This window comes from Seriola lalandi, unplaced genomic scaffold, assembly GCF_002814215.2.
Source record: "Seriola lalandi dorsalis isolate HSWRI2012SDOR001 ecotype SW California unplaced genomic scaffold, Sedor1 jcf7180002054981, whole genome shotgun sequence".
Taxonomy (NCBI): Eukaryota; Metazoa; Chordata; class Actinopteri; order Carangiformes; family Carangidae; genus Seriola; species Seriola lalandi.
Window position 1 is genome coordinate 658,432 of NW_019525661.1, and position 19,627 is coordinate 678,058.

At 39.7% G+C, this 19,627-nt stretch overlaps 1 protein-coding gene across 6 annotated transcripts in view; it reads left to right on the plus strand.

The window, feature by feature from the left end:
* depdc5 (DEP domain containing 5, GATOR1 subcomplex subunit) overlaps positions 1 to 19,317 on the plus strand; it is a 31,283-nt gene extending 11,966 nt beyond the window's left edge. For 3 of the 6 annotated variants that reach the window (XM_023398202.2, XM_023398205.2, XM_087171795.1), the window contains 16 exons: positions 31 to 151; positions 427 to 594; positions 743 to 965; positions 2,464 to 2,600; positions 2,687 to 2,786; positions 3,050 to 3,112; positions 6,791 to 6,903; positions 7,138 to 7,218; positions 7,828 to 7,960; positions 8,116 to 8,215; positions 9,733 to 9,972; positions 13,019 to 13,188; positions 14,965 to 15,136; positions 15,224 to 15,284; positions 17,022 to 17,104; positions 17,196 to 19,317. In XM_023398202.2, coding sequence (XP_023253970.1) covers positions 31 to 151; positions 427 to 594; positions 743 to 965; positions 2,464 to 2,600; positions 2,687 to 2,786; positions 3,050 to 3,112; positions 6,791 to 6,903; positions 7,138 to 7,218; positions 7,828 to 7,960; positions 8,116 to 8,215; positions 9,733 to 9,972; positions 13,019 to 13,188; positions 14,965 to 15,136; positions 15,224 to 15,284; positions 17,022 to 17,104; positions 17,196 to 17,494 — 2,264 coding nt within the window. In that variant the 3' untranslated portion in view covers positions 17,495 to 19,317. The remainder of the gene's footprint in view (positions 1 to 30; positions 152 to 426; positions 595 to 742; positions 966 to 2,463; positions 2,601 to 2,686; positions 2,787 to 3,049; positions 3,113 to 6,790; positions 6,904 to 7,137; positions 7,219 to 7,827; positions 7,961 to 8,115; positions 8,216 to 9,732; positions 9,973 to 13,018; positions 13,189 to 14,964; positions 15,137 to 15,223; positions 15,285 to 17,021; positions 17,105 to 17,195) is intronic. The other 3 variants (XM_087171796.1, XM_023398203.2, XM_023398208.2) reach the window with 3 other exon arrangements.
* The last annotated feature ends 310 nt before the right edge of the window (positions 19,318 to 19,627 follow it).

Genomic DNA, 19,627 nt, shown 5'->3' on the forward strand with positions numbered 1-19,627 from the left:
ACTGTGTGTGTCCTCTTGTTGTGTTTTCAGGTCTGGTCTCTCTGCGTCGGGCAGAGGAGGAGGAGAGTGTTTACTGGCTCAGTATGGGCCGGACCTTCCACAAAGTTTGTCTCAAGGACAAAATAATCACTGTCACTCGCTACCTGCCAAAGTGAGTGCACCTGACAACGTCCAACACAAACACACATCTGCATTCATTGCATTCATGCTATGTTGAACCTCCCAGGTGGTGTGTGTGTGTGCGTGCGTGCGTGCGTGCGTGCGTGCGTGCGTGCGTGCGTGCGTGCGTGCGAGCGAGCGAGCGAGCGAGCGAGCGAGTCTCCCGGAAGTATTTAGAAGTAGAAGTGTAGGATGTTTTTACTGGCCTCTGTATATATTCAAGGTGTGTGTCTGTGTGTGTGTGTCTGTATCTGTGTGTGCGTGTAGGTACCCATACGAGTCAGCTCAGATCCAGTACAGTTACAGTCTGTGTCCTCCACACTCTGATGCTCAGTTTGTGTCCTGCTGGGTGGAGTTTGGACATGAGAGACTGGAGGAGTACAAGTGGAACTACCTGGACCAGTACATCTGTTCTGCTGGCTCTGAGGACTTCAGGTGCGTTCACACACACACACACACACACACACACACACACACACAGAGCATGTACTCAGTCAGGAGCCCTCCAACAGTATTCTGTACAATTTATACAATTAAGCATCTACGTCCACCATCACATTCTTCTTCTCCTCTGCCTCCACAGTTTGATTGACTCTCTGAAGTTCTGGAGGACTCGCTTCCTCCTGCTGCCAGCTGGAGGGGCTCGGCGGGGGGCAGATGGGGGGGGCCACTGGGATGTTTATGGGGAGGGAGCAGGTGCTGGGGTGGGCGGCAGCGGGGAGTGGGTACTGCTGGACGGCTTCATCCGCTTCCTGGAGGGTCTCAACCGCATCCGGCGACGCCACCGCTCCGACAGGATCATCAGAGTGAGGCTCTCCTAGTTTACATCACACTCATATATTATATATTATTTACAAAATATTATTAATATATATATATATAGGCTTTGTCTCCTCACTGTCTGTTTTTCTGAGTTAACGAGATAAATATCACATTAATTCAAATAATTTTTTTTCTCAAGATAATTCATGAGGCTTCCATAGAGAAAAGAAGTGCAGATTGCTTTTCTGCCACAATAGGCTGAAGTGCACCACTACCTCAGTCTAAATAGGAGACAATAAGTTAATAAATATAACAGGATTTATAATCCCAGTCCTTGGTGAAAGTTATATGTCTAACCTATACATCCACTGTGACCTGCTCAGTACACATCCTGACAAAAAACCAAAAGCTTTGCAGGTGAATTATTTTTGTTTGTTTGTTTTTTTTAGTGTCTTGTGGCCAAAAGTAATTAATTCATTTTCATTTGCCTTCAGGGCTTCTGTAGAAATTAGTTGATAGTTAGTTTATCATTTCTCAAATATAATACATTTTTATTTTCAAATCGTCAATTTTGTTGTTTTGAGTTGAGCTGTGTAGGTGAGAAGTCACTGGTTCCATCCACTAAAGTACTGAAATCAAGTAAATGTTTTGTATAGCAAAATGCTACTTTATATTTGTACTTTGTATTTTTATTCCAACACTTGGAGGTGAATATTGTACTTTTTTACTTCACTTACATGTATGTCACAGCTACAATTGCTCGTTACTTTACACATTATGATTTCAAAAACCTATGAGGAGCACCTAGGATTATATGACCAACTGTGATAAAGTTAAATTATTTTTAAATGTAACTACCCAACAAAACTAACCTAACCTAAACTAACCACCTTCAACATTAAAATACATCAGTAATCAATTCAACAAGATATATAGTAATATAACACTAACAGGATCCGTAGTTTTAGACGCTTTTTCAATACTTCAAGTACTTTATGCTGATAATACTTTTACTTGTATTCTTATATCAGAGCATTAATACTTTTACTAACTGAAGGAACTCAGTACTTCTTCCACCACTGTTCTCTGATATTTACTGATATTGTTTTATAAAAACTCTTTATGAAACAATATCATTAACAGTTGCTTAACTAAATACTCGATTGTGTAATTTTTCATGTTAAAAAAACATTTACTAGTTTTTGAATTTTATTTCTTATGTTTTTTAGACAAAAATATGAATAGTAAATGAAAACTAAACTCTGGTATGAAAATCAACTTGTAGACTTAGTGGGGCATTTAATAAACTGTCACTCCTGCACCCTGAAAACAATCCAATCATAGATAATCTATACAAATGAAAATTGATCTTCTTGCTGTCAGTGTGGAGAACTATGAGGACACAGTCATGAAGTGGTGTAGAAGTGAAGTTGCTCTCTAGCTGCTGTAAATGAGACAGACATGTCTTTACATTTGTTTTTTTAACTTTTATATTCACTGAATGTTTAGATGCTGAAATATTTTTCTCACTTCCTCACACAGCAGAAGGGCACGCCGATGAAGGGACTGCAGGTCACCAGTCCCCTCCCAGCGTATCCCTCCGAGCCTGTGCCGCCCCCACAAGGCAAGAAAGGCACATCTGCGTTATCAGCTCTGCTGGAGATGGAGCAGAATCAGAAGTGAGTGTCTCCTGGGGCTGCAGGTCGACGTGTTTACATCTGAGCCGTGAATCCGTCTTCACTGCGTTCTTTCTGCATCCTGTCAGGACACTGGAGGAGCAGCAGCAGCAGACGAAGCCCTCAGCTGCCGTCAGTGACCCCTCTAATGTTGCCACAGCTCCCACATATGTGGACAGCCCCCGCAAGGTGAGAGTCTTATCTGTGTGTGTGGATCAGAATAAGTGGCTCTGCTTCAGGCGTTAACTTTTGCAAACACATGTGAATTTATTCATCAGCAACAGATACTTTGATGAAATGATTGTTCCCTGCTGGTGCTTCAGTCTGGGGCCTTTGCTGTTGTTTTTCTCCTGTCATCTGCCTCTCTCTCCATGCCTCTGTTCTGGTTTCTGTTCCTGCTGCTGGGCTTTGGGTGTTTGATCCTGGGTTTTGCTCTTCGTGTACGCTGACAGGACGCTGCCTTTATTTTGGATTTTATACGTAGCCCACGTTCCTCCTACATCTATCACTCTCAGGTCAGTGATAAGGTCCCTTGGGCATCGCTGAGGCTGTGTGTTTTGGTGTGTGTGTTGTGTGTCATCATGTGCTGTAGCTCCTCTAGAAGACTCTACTCTACATGACTGCATGAGCATGCTGTGCAGAAACACTCTGTATGGGTCTTGCGGTGTTGCTTCTCCATTTTCACTTGTATTGAGTTTGTACTTTGTGCTGTGGTGCCTGCTGATAGAGAGTGACACTGTCAGCTGTGACACCAGGATCACATGTCAGCCATGATAATGTCTCTGTGATGATTCAAGCTGAAACACTGAGGTCAGTGATTACAGCTTTACCACATAAATTAGAAATGTGTAAACTGATGTTAGGTAACCTTTAATTGTTTATAGAGCTCCTTTAAGGAGTCCTAGGGGTTCCCCAGCAAAAGGGGAATTATTTACTTTCACTATATTTCCATCTATAAGTCAATAACATAACTCAATGACAGAATGTGTGAGTGTTTTGATTTCAAACACTTAATACACGTAATAAAACATTTAAAAGCAGAAATCAGATCAGATGGGGATCTGTGATCTAATCTGTGTCAGTTTAGGGTCTTTGATGTGAAGAAGTCTGAGAACCAGAGAGTTACACAGTACATCCAATTACAAAACATTTAAAACATAACTTCATCAGCCCAAGTTTAGAGTATATAGCTTCAGCCTGAAAGTTCAATTCATTTTCTTGAATTTAATTTACATAAGTCTTCAATATTTTCTCTTGACTCCCACAAACAGTAATGTGAGTTATAAAATCCCTGCCTGTCTGATTGCGAGCTGTCAGAAGACGTTACACATCTGTAAACTAAACGTGGGATTGTTGTGACAGTGGATTGTTCTGCAGAAAACTGTTCAATACAAACATATTTAAAAAGCATCATCAGACTTGCAGTAAACACCGTCACTATGGCTACAGCAGTGAAGAAGCTCAACCACTCATAATGAGCAGGTGTTCATTTTAGCAAAAACTTCAATTAACTCATATTCATTAGTAATTTATGATTAGTTAGTCCCACCATTCATTTTCTGCTTCTTATCCAAGTCCAGCTCACATTAATTAGATTAATTATATCGTCAGGAATTATTGCTACATGCACATGATATTAAAAATGTCTTAAAAGGTGCAGAAACCCTGAAACTCATTGTTCTCAGTTCTGTAGATAATAATAACAATAATAATAATAATGATAATGATAATGATAATAGTAAGTGTGATCCTGGTGTAACTAACATGCTCTGTATCACAGCAGGATTCATTCACTCAAACCTGTTTCCATGCACGATCTCAGGACTGGGTTGGTTGTTGTTTCTCACTTCTCTCTGGTTTTATCTGTACGTCAAAACTATCTGTTTTGATTTTTGTCCAGGTTTTGAAATATCTGGCTCTTCCCCAATACAGTGGAGGTGAATGTAATTGAGTTTGTGGTGTTTTTTTCGGTGAAGCAAGACAAAGACAAAGAAAGTGTTACATACATGTGTAACATAACATGACGGCATACACTACTACAGTGGGACAAAACAACTGACAGCTTTTTGTTATTGCTATAGATTTATATTTTGACTTTTATTATTGATATATCTCAAAAAAGTATATATATGTGACTTATTAAGAGGAAGAGAGAAATAGAGAGATAAAAATGAGAAGAAAAAACACACACATATACAGTGTATATATATATATATATATGTACAGTTGAGTGCATCCCCTTACTGTAAAATGACAAAAACAGTAAAAACAAAAAATTTGTTTTCATCAACATAATATTTATTTTATATATGTTCAGTTGGCACTAATGTTCCTTCATCCTCAAAAGTAACAAAAATGAGACTTTGGTCTCATCAGACCACATAATCTTGTTTCAAAACTCATTTGGTTTGTTCACATGCTCTTTAGCATCCTTTGAGGATGCTGCCTTGTGTCTAGGAGTAAGCAGTGGCTTCCTGCCTGCTTTTCTCTCAAACATTACAGACTTGTGCAGCCTGCACTTGACTGTGGAGATGTAAACTTTTATTCAATTTGCCTATATGGATTTTTGCTTTTCATATGTCCATGTTTCTTCCATGTTTGGATTATGGTCTTCACAGTTGGTAGTGGTATCCCAAAATGCTTTCAAATATTGTTATATCCCTGTACAGCTTATCAAAGTTTACCAGTTTAATTTTGAGGTCTTCTGACAGCTGTTTCCCTGCTCCCATTGTTATGGTTGCGCTCAGCAAACTGCATGAACATCTTTCACGTCTATACCCACGTGCAAATATAAAACACAAGCCTAATTGAACACACTTGTTGCCACTCATCAAGTGGTGACAAAACCAGACACCTGATTTTAAATATTATAATGAATTATGTAGAAGATTCATCAAAGGGGATGTAAACGTTTGAGCTTGATATTTAAGATACATTTTGACTTGGACTCAGCTATTTTAACAATGTGGCCATACCATAAAAGGGTCTTTGGTTAGAAACATAGTTAGATAATTATGGAACGCTATTTTGAAGCTTAACTGTACTATATGGATAGATTTTTTTGATATTTCATCGAGGGTCTAAGGGGAATGCAAACTTTATATACATATATACAGTATAGTATTTGTAGTTCCGTACAATTTACTGAAGTATTTCCATGTTTTACAATTTATACTTCTACTTCACAACTCTTGAGAAGGAAAAATTGTACTTTTTACTGCACTAGATTTATATGACAACTATAGTTACTAGTGACTATACAAAGTAAAGGCTCTGCGCACCTACACAGGTGTTTATGACCACTCTGTCTGATTCGACATCTAGTCAGAGTTTAGTGACATCAGATCAATCCCTGCATAAAACCTATGTACTAATTAGAATGATAACAGGGTAGATGGTCCTGCCCTCATAAGGCAAATCTGGTGAGGTCCACTTTGTACTGAGAAGTTTAGTGAAGTGAAAACACCTGTGTGGGTGTATTTGTACTGTGTGTCAGCAGGAGCATATAAAAATATTATCACTTTATAACATTTGATGCGTTATTATTATTGTTTAAACTACCAAACAGAATAATTCACTGGTTTGATCCTAAAGGTCAGGTCATTTGCTCCATCTAAAACAACTAAAACTGTCAGACTGCTTATATTTGAATGCACCATTAATGTATAAAAAATGAACACTGACAGGATTCATAATCAGCACTTTTTCTGTTAATTCTGCTTTGACTTAAAAAGTATTTTGAATTTCCACATTTACTTAAGAATAAAGTATCTGAATCCTTCTTCCACCGCTGCTCACAACATTTAATAACTACATTTAAGACATAACATATCAGTGAGTCTCAGTAACAGTGTCTCATTTACTGTGGATACACCACAGGATACACTTTGAAAAGTAGTACGAGTAATGTCTCTGAATTAGTAAGTAAGAGTAAGAGCACCAGTTATTTCTGGAAGTAGATGATTTTTTAAACGTTTTGTTTAAATGTTTTGAGCAACACAAGCAAAACTCACTTCACCTGCACTGGATCGTGTCAGTGTATCTGCAGAAACTTCAGAAGCTGACAAAAATAAGCATTCGTATGGCTGGATTCAATCAGATATAAGTGAGAACAATGCTTCTTTTCTTTTTTTTCTGATCTGGGGATATAAACTGAAGCAGCTCATTTAGCGAAGTGTATCCTAATTGTGTAGTTGCCTGCTGAAGCTAACGAGGCTGCAGATAAGGGAGTCCAGTCTGGACTGACAGGTGGAGCAGCAGCACAGCCTGCAGGAGAGACTGCAGCAAGCAGCAGCACAGACACCAGGTAACCTTTTACTACATGTACAGACACTCTTAATAGCTGGAACAAAACATGTCTAGCACGCATCATAAATTATGATGAGTCTGAAAACTTGTTTTGTCCTGGTATGGTTAAGTTGTGTGTGTGGTCTGTTTATGCTGTACTTCATGGGTTGTTGTTGTTTTCAAACACTCCAGTGTTGAGGGTTTGCGATGGACTCCTGTGAGAATATCTGATAAATGGATGTTCTGTTCACAGTGGCCAGTCTGCAGCGGGAGCCCTCTCTCTGAACTCCTCCTCAACACCCTATGAGTTGCTGGAAGCCATCAAACATCCCACGTGAGATTTGTTGTTGTGCATGTTTGACAGTCAGTTGTGTCCTGCAGAGTTACAGTGGGTCACAAAAAACCTACACATCTTCTTTTCATGTGGTTACTGTAATCAGTGTGCAGTTACATAACAACACATCCCAGCTCCCTCTTCACCACAAGGGTCAGGTACAGCACTTGCTTTACTGCTGACCTCATCTCTACCACTATGGACATGAAGATACTAAGAAAAAAAACAAGGTGTTGCATTTTTCAGTTATTTTCATAGGACCAAAATGGTATGTGGGGCAGCTAATGGGAACATAAAAATGTATTTGGAAATAGCTGAATGTATAGTCATTTAGTGTTCAGTGCTCCCTTCACAGATAAAAACACACAGATAAAGGCTTATTTTACCTCTAGGAAATGATTATCTGTACTTATCTGTCCCAGCCTCTGAAACACTGACTGGAGTAAAGACCTACATTTTACTATAGGTCATTAATGATGATACAAGTTGTATTCTTTACTATGAGGGCCTCATTACAGAAAAAGACATTAACTATGAGAAGTGTGGTTGTTCCTGTTTGGAGAACAGTGATTTCAGATAGCTGCATGTCTGCGGTGTCTGGTGTTACAGGACAGGTGTACAGCTGCTGCCGGAGCAGAAGGGTCTGCCATGCAACTGCTTCATCAGCGCTGAGGTCGTTCATTGGCTGGTCAACAATGTGGAAGGAGTGGCCACACAGGGGATGGCTGTGGACATTATGCAGGTAAGAGCTGTCTGTACAAACTTTACTAATGTCACAAATGTGTGTGTGTGTGTGTGTGTGTGTGTGTGTGCGGGTGCGTGGGGTGCTAACGTTGCTGTAGTACAATTGAAGATGGTGTGTTGTGTATAGCAAAGGTTTCTATTTGGTTTGTGCAGAAAATGCTGGATGAAGGTTTAGTGGCTCATGCTTCTGGAGACGCGATGCGCACCTTTGTCTACGGTTTCTACTTCTACAGGATAGTAGGAGAGAAGGACGGTGAGTGGATTTATAACACACCCAGGGTCCTGTTTTAACCATACACGTGCAACAACAAGTGCAAAGCGTTTTGTTTCATGTCGAGCAGCACAAACTTCAAAAAGTCTGACTGGAAATATAAATCAGAGGGAGCGGTGATTAATAAATTCACTCTTAACCAGTCACATCACTGGCCTCATCCCACCAAAAAAGTGCTGTGCCAATCATAGTGATGCAGTGATAACAGCCCAACAAATGGAAAGAGACTTCTGCAGGAAATGAGGTTGTTGTTTGGATGGTGAAGAACAACATGATCCTCAGATCCTCAGTACCGCAGATCTGCAGCCAGGCAGGTGGTGTGGGGTTTTTATTTAACTTTCCAGAATAAAATATGAAACCCTACTGCTGCAAAAAAGAAAGTTGGAAAGGAGGCGCTCACACACGGGACTGATTGTGACAGTTTGACTTTTTAAGTTTTGTTTTGTTGGTAGTTTTTCTCCCTTTTGAAATGTTTACATCAAACTCCACAAAGGGTGCGCAACAAAAATGTGCCCCACTTACACATTGAATGACTGTATTCAAGTCCCACAAAGAAAAACACAAGCACAAAATATTACTGCAAAAGCCAAAATGTTTGTATGTTTAAAGATATTCATTAAGTATTCCCAAATCCCAAAGTCCCTAAACCAACTCCATTCGTATTTTACTTCAGTTATTTTCAGTCCAGGTAAAACACGATTGACAAAAAAGAAACTTAAATTTGGCTTGTTTAGGGACCAGTAAAATACAATTCAGTTATTTGCACACACCTCAAGCCAGAAAAAATAAATATTTTTCCTGCGTCAGTCAGTCATTCCAGTCCAGTCCACTTGTGAGATTGCTAGGTTGTGAATGAGTGGCTTCCATTGTGGAATGATCGGTGAGTAAGTAGAGGTATATATCGGAGGATGGCTGTCAATGGCAGCTTAACAAGGGATTTAACAACCGTCCTTCTCTGCTCAAACTGAGGACATACACTGAAGGGTTCCATTGTGATGCATAATGTCGACGAATAGGTGAGTGCCCTGGAGTAAAACATTGTTTGCAAGAGTATACACTGTGGTGACATCCAGGTTGTCACTTCAGAAGGCTGCAGGGATTGGATGAAATGTAGGAGAAGGTGGTCAGATACAGTATAAATCTGCAGATAATGTAAGAATCACTCACACAAGTGGCAGCAGATTGACCTTCACCAGAAACAGACATGGTCAATGTCAAGTCTGAAATACATTTTCCACTTAAACACCAACACTTTGCTGCACTGTCTCATTTGAATGAACCTCCCACCTGTTTGTGTGTGTCCTCCCATCTGTGCACTGCTAACACTGGTCGTTGCACTGCCATGAAAACAAGGCCTACAGAGGTGGTAGGGCTTACTGCACACGCTGTCATGTCCTGTATATACCTAGAGTTAATGTTGGATAACTAGAGAAACATGTGATTGTTCTCCTGTGGAGGTTTTGAGGGGTTGTTTTCGTGTCATTCTCTGCCCTCTGTAGGCGCGACCTCCCAGCTCCCCCCCACAGCACCTGGAGGTTGGTCCGCTGCCGCCCTGGAGGACTTCGCCCTGTTCCAGAGGAAGTGGTTCGAGGTGGCTTTCGTGTTGGAGGAGCGGCGACCCTGTGACCTCCCGGCCTTCCTCCTGCCCTGGCTGCCCAGCCGGCCGGCCTCCTACGCAAGTAGGCACAGCTCCTTCAGCCGCAGCTTTGGAGGACGCAGCCAGGCCGCTGCACTGCTAGGTACACCCAGCCCGATCCCCCCAGCCCAGCCCACACTGCAGAGGAGACATGGCCCTGTCCCTCGTTCAGTCTGATGCAGATCATACTCAAGTCCACTTCAGAGACTGTCTGGGTCCAGTATTTACATTTGTGTTAAGGAGCTTGGTTGTTCAGAAACTTACCATAAATCCTGACTGGTTGTTCTACTACTGTTGCAGATCATTTCTGTGTATATCATGGCAGTACATTCTGCTGTGGCCAATATCCCACATCACATGACCCATGGGAATATTGAACAGCCTCATTTGAACCCTCAAGCTTCCATGCAACATTCATCCACATCTACTTGAGGCTCAATGTTTTTGGTTTGTCCAAATTCTCACCAGAAAAATAGCTGGATGTCTTCAGAAGGAGCATGTCAGTGCAGTGACAGTTAGGACTATATTGTGATGATACTGTAGGCAAACAACACTGAGCCCACTGAGACACACAGTGGCTATCCTACCGAGTTACAGCAATATAATACACAAGATGGAGAGGAAGAGGGAGGTGCTGAGAAACTACCTGTTAGAAAGAAAAACACTGAAGCAAGATGAAGTGCAGTTAAATAAATATATTCTGAGCAGGTTGTTAATTTAACTGTAACTGTTAATTAGTCAAAATACTAAATTGCTGGATTCATTTACAGTTAAAATAGATTTTCTGTTTAGCCTTTACACTGAATTAGATGAACTAATAAGTTAAAATGGCTTTGAAAAAGAGTCAGCTGTTAAACATAATTAGGATTTTAATGAATAATTAAATGGCATAGAGACAGACTGCCACAGCTCAGTCAACACAGCACAAGTTTAGTTTATTGTTATAGTTTATTGTTGTGTTAGTTTTCATGATATCACTTCTATGGGATGGATGTCAGGCTGGTTTAGTTTAAGTTTGTTTGTATTTAATGTTATTGTACAGCCACAGTCAAGCCAGAGATGATTGGACAATTAGAAGTTGAGTACGAAGCACAGAGACAGTTGAAAGGACATTTGTCAAGATTTTCTTTAGGCAGATAATGTCACATAAGTATCTATGTAGGATTTCCAATAGATTTTTCAAAAACTAGAATGTTTTATTGATTTTCATGTCAGTGTCGGAGACAGCCACAGCTGTAGGCGTTATGTTTTCAGGTTGTCCGTCTGTTTCAAGTCTGTTTCTCCTTGACGTAATTTCTTCAAATTTGGCACCAGCTTTCACTTAGACTCAACGATGAAGTGATAGAATTTGGTGGTCAAAGGTCAAAGTCACAGTGACCTCACAAAACATGTTTTTGAGGAGATTGTGACAGAAGGAAAGGCGTAGAACTGCGAGGTGCTAATTCTAGTTGTAATGAGTGTCAGTATTTCTGTTGGTTTGGATTCATGTCATATTAGGAGTTTGCTTTATGTCTTCTCAGTAACCTTCGGACGGAGGTAGGCCTCTGTCTTGTTCAATTCCGTGGCTGAAAGTAAAACACACTCTGCCCCTCGGTCACTGCAGTTTCCTGTGAATAAGATTGTCTTTTAAAAAACAAACACGGCACAGACGGTGCTCCCAGAGTTAAAACATGTCGAGAAAAACTGAAAGAAAATGTGGATCAACTGAGTCCCTCAAAGTAAAAGAATACAGTGGTTACAGTTCTATGACTGGGTTGTGATAAAACCAGATTAAAAAGAAAACTAGAAACAATGAGCCCCACATGTTCATAACCAACAGACACAACACTCACAATAAAAACTCTTCATCCTGCTCACACAGTGGCACCACAGAACTGATCCATGTAACAGTTCATCACATCATATTCGTCATTGTCCATAACCATCATTATGTTCTTGCTGTGACACTTACTGGACTCAGCTGTCATGACAGTGGACTGTAGATCTGCAGTGAACAGCTGGTGGTGTGTTTCCACATGTGTAGAGCATGCAGTTTCTGTAGTTGTAGTAATGAATCCATCCACAGTGGCATCACTCTGATTGATCTGATCAAATTCTTCCACCTCCACCGTCAAATCAGTGCATGCTGTGTGTGTAGTAGTAGTTGGTGTGCATGCTGTGGTGTTAGCGGCTGTGGTTCAGTAGTGCTGTGGTATGCACTGTCCTCACCTGTCGCTCTCCTGCTGGCTGGTCAACAGGAAACATGATCACAACACGCCGCGTTGTGACAGTGTTTCAGCTTCAGCTCGATTCTCGCTTCATAAACTGCTGAAAGCTTCATTTGTTACCTCTGTTCATTCAAAACATTTTAACCTTTAAAACAACAGCTTTAATGCTTTCCTGGTCTGATGCTGTAGACTGGTTTCCTGGAATAGTATTAATGTGGCACTGAAGTCATTCATTAGACACTGATTCATTTACAGCTTATTTGTTGTTATAATTGATATTTATTATACCAGGAAACCTCTCTGTGAACTGAGACAATGCAAACATTCATGCTTTTTTATCTTTATTTGAGATTAAAGGAAGTGTAGAAGATAACTAAAGACAGTAACTGAGTGTAATTCACACACTGAATGACAAAGCTTGTCATGTTAGGGGAAAGACAAGTGTGAGTTTTCCAAATAATAACAACAGTAATAATAATGGATATAGCCACAAGTGACAGTTATCAGGTTGTAGAAAGAAGCAGCTCAGTCCCCCAAAGTAAGAGCCATGAGTAACGACAGGTTTTAAGCTCAACGAAGCCGAACACTTCAGCTTGTTTGATTCTGTTTGATGAAGTGAGACCAATCACTCACTTTTTTCCTTCTTCACAAAGCATGTTTCAACAGTTGAGGACTCTTATCCCCCTTCATCAGATCTGAGCAGAACTCAGTCTGTATGTTCAGGAGACAGTGCAGGATGTCTCCAGTGAGTTGTATATATAATTTAGATTGCTCATTACTCAGTAGTGAAAGACAGGGTCTCCATCCAACGCTCACCACCTCATTTCTAACTCCTCTATCTGCCCATTATGCCTCCATCCATCCATCCCTCCTCCTTTTGCTTTCTTGGCCTCCTGTCTTCCTGTCTCTCCACCTCCCTCCCTGCCTCCCTCTGTCCTCCAGCTGCTACAGTCCCGGAGCAGAAGACAGTCACTCTGGATGTGGATGTGAACAACCGCAGCGACCGAACTGAATGGTGCAGCTGTTATTACCATGGAAACTTCTCCCTCAACGCTGCCTTTGAGATCAAGCTGCACTGGATGGCCGTCACTGCTGCAGTGCTCTTTGAGATGGTAACTTTCTTTCAATCAAAACTTCCTTTCCAACCAGCGTACAGTGTATACAGTGTGTAACTTGACAGGTTCCTGAATACTGCAGCAGCACTCAGGTTCTAACCAAAGAATAAAACCAAAGAATAAAACAATCAAACATGATGAAGGAAAAAGATCCATAGAACTGAGAGTAGAGAGTCACAAACACAGTACAAACCTTTGTAAGAAAAAACAAACCAATGTACCCCAGCTCTGTGGAAAATATAACTACATCATCTGTATAGAAGGATGTTTTCTTTTTGATATCATTGATAATTAACCGTTAAATGTTGGTGTTGTCTCCTTTACATGAAGCTAAAGGTTCATAGATCAGTGCAGCATGGCACTAGATGTATTTTATTTATTTTTACAGCTGTAAATGATACATGTTTAAACGTTTCGGTCTGAGGACAAATGTAAAAAACGTAGGGGAAAACAGATTAATAAACCCAACATGTGGATTATTACTAGACATTGTAATGATTTCAAAAGTAAAATGCTGTTAATCTTCTTCTTTGTCGTGTGATGTGACAAGGAGAAATACATATGTATGAGTCTTTTTGGCCAGAATTATCAAATTATTTCTACAGTGAGATTCTATTTCTGGGCAGGTGGGGGTGGTGATCAATAACATCTTTTCAAACACACCCAGCATTTTCAGTCTGCAACACAAGAGCACAGGAAACAGACATTTTTCCATTGGAACAGTTTCGGTTGGGTTGTGGGCAGTGATACAGGGAGTACTGAAGAAATTAAAAATCTTGGAAGTGAAAGTCAAAGAATCAATGATTACACTAAAAAATCAACCAGATGACTGAAAGACCACAGAAAAAACCCTGATATTTAATCTTTGCAGCTGCTTTCATGGTCTTTTGATTTGAATATGACAACAGTTTATACTAAATGAGGAAGAACATTTCTGCAAAGGGGAAATGTTCTTTAGCAAGAACTGAAAGAATGGTAGCAAATATACTCTGATGATGCATTCATATTTATAGAAATACAGCATGTTCAGTTGAAATTTCTGCAGAAGTTAAGTTAAGTTAAGAAGTTAAGAAGGTTAGGGAAAATTCATTTTATAAAACACTGCATCTTTTTGAGATTGTTTAAATTATAATGGTCTGACTGACATTTTCACATAAAACTAGTCTTTGCCAAAAAAATAACATTTGTGTAGGTTCATTTTATGAATCCCTAATGTCCCTAAAAATTGAAATAATTGGTCAATAATGCATACATTGATTTTGTGTATAAAAACAAAGTGGAACTGAACTTGTTTTTTTCCAATAAAACAACTAATTTGATCTAGAAAACCCCATTTAAAAACTTTTGATACCATATATTGAGATTACATTAGGCTGCTTATTAGACTTGGGCTGATATTTGATAATATCAAATATCACAATGTTTCATGTCACATGCATTATTTTTCATAATATAAAAAAATGGTTATTTATTTATTATTATTTGTTATAGAAAAACACCTAAAACCTCATAAATCCAAGGTCACCAATAAAACAGAACACAAAGGGACAATGATAATTTAAAAAAATCATTGTTAGCTCATTTACTAGTTACTGTCACAAATTGTTGATCTTATCATATATAGTCTGTCCCACAGAGTAAAGGGTTTGACATTAGGTGAACACTCAGAGGAGTCTGCACTGATGTTGCTGTCACCTTGTGAACTTTAAAGTAAAATAAAAGAGAAGCTCTACAGACTGAACTGTCAGTTTTGAATCAGCTGTTATCTGTCAGGTTCAAGGCTGGCACAGGAAAGCAGCCTCCTGTGGCTTCCTGTTGGTTCCTGTGCTGGAGGTTCCTTTCGCTCTGACGTCGTACCTGTATGGAGATCCGCTGAGAGCCCAGCTCTTCATCCCTCTGAACATCCAGTGTCTGCTGAAGAGTGGCAAGGACAACCTGTTTGAAGGTAGAGATGCTCTGTGACTGAGGTCTGTGTTCATGTGTGTGATGTGTACAGTCATTCTACATCTGTCTGCTTTGTCTTTTCTACCAGGGTTTGAACCAGAGACATACTGGGACAGGATGCAACTGTTTCAGGAGGCCATACTGTACAGGTTGTTGCTCTCACTGTAAATAACCTGTGACATCACATCTGTGTTTCCCTCCTGAGCTTCTACTGGAATATTTTGAGATTTTTTCACTTCAATTATATTTGGTAGAAAAATTATCATCTATATTTCCTGACATTTAATCCTAATAAACATCATCTGTCTCAGGTAGGTTAGGAGCACTACTTGTTAAGAATGTGAAATGTCACAATGATAGTAGAGAGAATATGTCAGAAGTTTACAGAAACTTGTTAGTATTTGATTAGAATCGTCCCTTCCTCCACAGAACAGGTGAACTCAGTCAGGACTGAGGCCTCATTGCTCACACGTCTTTTCAGTTCTGCACGCACAGTTTCTATTGGACTTAAGTGGGGGCTTTGTGATGGCCACTCCAGTGCTCTGACTGTGTTGTACTCAAGCCATTTTGCCACAGCTTTGGAACTATGCTTGGGGTCATTGTCCATGTGGACCCATTTGCGACCGAGCTTTAACTTCCTGGCTGATGTTTTGAGATGTTGCTCCAATATATCCACATGATTTTCCTTCCTCATTATGCCATCTATTTTGTGAAGTGCAACAGTCCCTCCTGCAGCAAAGCCCCACACGACATGATGCTGTCGCCCCCCTGCACCACAGTTGGGATAACGTTCTTCTGTTTACAAGCCTCAGCTTTCTTCTCCATGATGGTCATTATGGCCCAAAAGTTCAGTTTGAGTTTCATCAGACCACAGAGACATTTCTCCAGACACTAAGATCTTTGTCTCATGTGCAGTTTAAACTGTAGTCTGGCTTTTTTATGGTGATTGTGGAGCATTGTCTTCATGCTGAGCAGCCTCTCAGGTTATGTTGATACAGGATATTTAGTTATAGATAGTTTAAAGGCACAGTCAACTTAATGTATGTAAACTTCTGACCCACTGGAGTTGTGATAGAGAAAATTGAAAGTGAAACAATCTGTCTGGAAACAAATGACTTGTGTCATGCACAACATAGATGATGACCTTGCTGACTTACCAAAACTATAGTTTGATAACATGAAATCTGTGGAGTCGTTGAGTTTTCATGACTTCAACCTAAGTGTCTGTAAAGTTGTGACTATAACTGTAAGTACACAATTACAGCCAATCAGAAAAATGGAGGAGATTGTTTCTGATTGCCTCCAGGTTATTGTTGATTACTGGGTAAATAAAGAAGCACTGGACGAAGTAACAGTTTATTGTGTTCAGTTACACACACTGCTGGATAAACAATAGCTAATCTAGCTGTTAAGATTACCAGCTACACAGCCAAAGCATTACAGTCATTTTGTGTTTTCCTTCCGGCTATAAACAACTGAAATTTAACTCTATCTTTATTGTTTTAAGCAAGTGGTGCTTATGAGTGCCTGTAAAAAATGTATTAACTCTGTTAACCACCTTATAAACATTATTTGAAAATTAGATGCACTACACTCTGTTAAACAGATTGTACTTTAGATTTAGATTTATTCATTTTATTCAATTCATAGTAACTGTTAAAGCCTTAAAATAAATATATTAATAACAGATGAAAAGTTAACCAAGAAGTTCGAATAACACTTTTCTGAAACACAAAATATTTTTATGTCCTTACACAAACTCTTGCTGGCTTAGGAATGAAGCACAAATATCACTTCATACCAAAAACAATTTCTGAATTTTTGAACTTTCAGAATTTTACATTCTGCAAAAATGTGTAGGCTAAACGTTGTTCTCTTTCTTCCAGATTTGGCTTCGTGCATGACAAGTTTTCTGCTTCTGCTTTTAATTTCCCGTCTGAGAACAAACCCCAGTATATTCACGTAACAGGTTTGTCACATCTCATCTGAAAACACACAAACCACTTTTTGATCACTAAACACTGTGAAGCTTAAATCCCACACTGCTTCTTCTCTGTCAGGGACCGTGTTCCTGCAGCTGCCGTACTCCAAGAGAAAGTACTCCAGTGGGCAGCAACGCCGGCGCAGAAACTCCACCACCTCCAACAGCCACGGGCCGTTCGGCGGCGAGGAGCGGGTCGGTTACTACTGGGCCTACAACACCATGCTGACTAAAGCCTGGAGGACGGGCATGCTGGGTGACGAGAGGCTGGCCGATCGCCTGCTCAGAGACTTCACCGACTTCTGCACCAACAAGGACAACAGACTGCTGAACCTGTGGGACAGCTGCCAGGACAAGATGAACGCTAGCGCTCCCTGACACCAGGACAGAGCAGAGGGGGAGAAACCAGGATTCATGTGCTTCTTAAATATTGAATGTATCACACAACAAGAAGCAATCAAACACTTTACTGATAATTATTTAGATTGAAGAGAATATTATTATTAAAGTAATAATAATACTTACTTAAATAAGTAATTGTTGCTGCTGTTCAACTGACAAAAGACAGGAAATCAGATGTGTTAGAAATATAACAGATCTCATCAGCAAATAATTTTGTTACTTAAAATGGAGTGTAATGAAAGCTATTTATAAAGCTTTCACCCACCTGTTCCCCGTGCAACATTTCCTTTTCCTGACCACGTTTCCCATGTATGTAAGCCATGATGTAAGCTAGCTAAACTGAAAACATTGGTCGCTAAACACACTGAGCACCAGCCTTTCTTCATGAAACTAAACCAGAGCAGTTTAATTATCCACATACTGCTGAAGCAGCACTGCATAAACCCTTGTTACAGAAGCTGTTTGTAAGTTTTCAACAATGACTGAAGCTCTTAGCAAGTAGTAATCAAATAGATTTTAATGCTAACGTTAGCTATGTAGCAATATCAAAATTTACATATAGCTCCTTTCAGCATTTTAACGAACTAGCTAACGCTACTTTTAGTTTTTAGTTCCGTTTGTTTGACAATATGAGAAAAGACAATAAGTCAGATAAACAGAATGTGAAGGATGACACAATAAAGTCAAAGACTTGTTTCTATTGAGGTTTTTGATGAAGAGACGGACACTTGAAGTTGAAGATAATGTGATTGAAGCATCTGAAATCACTCATTCACATGATTTGGCATCACAGATGTGTGACGGTAATTTTCACATGTATAAAATGCAGCATGTATTTGCATTATGGAATTATTAGCAGCATTCATGTCACATACACTACTTTTTTCGTTCCATTGTGGAGGTGACTATATAGTGGATACATTCACACACTCACAATCTGCCACTGAAATAAAATGGACAGAAACTGCAGTGCAAACTTGGAGTGATGTCAGGGAACAGCCAGAGAGAGAAAAAGTTTTAGAGACTGGCCGTCATGAAGCTTTACATTCCTTTTAACACTCCATCTTTGACTGACATTATTATTTATTGTTCAACTATATTTTTGACCTCTGATGATAACCGTTCACTACGTTGTCTGTAGTTCAGGACGCCACACTGACAGACTTGGCCTGATCTTTGCAGGGGTTTACAGTATTAAATACTCGAACCTCTGATTTGGATGATAGATGATAAAACATTTGACATATCAAATGTATGCCTTGAAAGCAGAGATTCTGCCCCTTGTGTTCTGTTAATTCTTTGTTTATCTGCACAATATAAGTGATAAGACACCTCTAGTATTCAGTCGAATTTTCTTGTCTACACAAGACAAACCAGTCAAACCAGGAAGGAACGCTCTGCTGCCTGTGAAGCACCAGACAGATTTTGACTTCCTCGTTTTATTATATGACAACCACCAGTCACTTCAGTCATTTTCAGTGAGTAGAGGCACAGATTGGATCAGTCAGGTGATGATCTCCAGTTTGTTTTCCAGGTGTCATTCATAATTTGTACAAGTAGTGCCAATTCAAACAAAATGAGAAACATTGCAGCTGTCTGATGTGTGATCTAGGCAGGGAGTGTGTGTCAATGTGTTGTGAGAATAACACTCCAGGATATTCACCCACAGAAAATGATCTCAGTCTTCATATGAAAACACTCAGTAATACAGAGCATTCAGAGAGTTCCGTTCAGACTCTTCAGTTTGTCACATTTTGTTATGTTGCATCTTTATGCGAAAATAAAGAACTTTAGAAATTGATGTGGATTTATTAAAAAAGAATGAGTGGCAGGCCACACCCCTCACACAATAAGTCTGATTGACTTGAAATCTGACACACAAGTCCAGCTCTACCAAAAAGCGTCTTGGACCATAAAGTTCTCCATGATGGATTTTATGCCTATGGATGAACTGATAAGAATGTGGTGGTCAAAGGTCAAAGGTCACTGTGACCTACCAAAACACATTCTTGGCCATAACTCAAGAATTAATTCCCTAATTATGACACAATTTAATTCAAATGTCCAATAGGATAAAATGATGAAGTGATGACATTTTATATCCAAAAG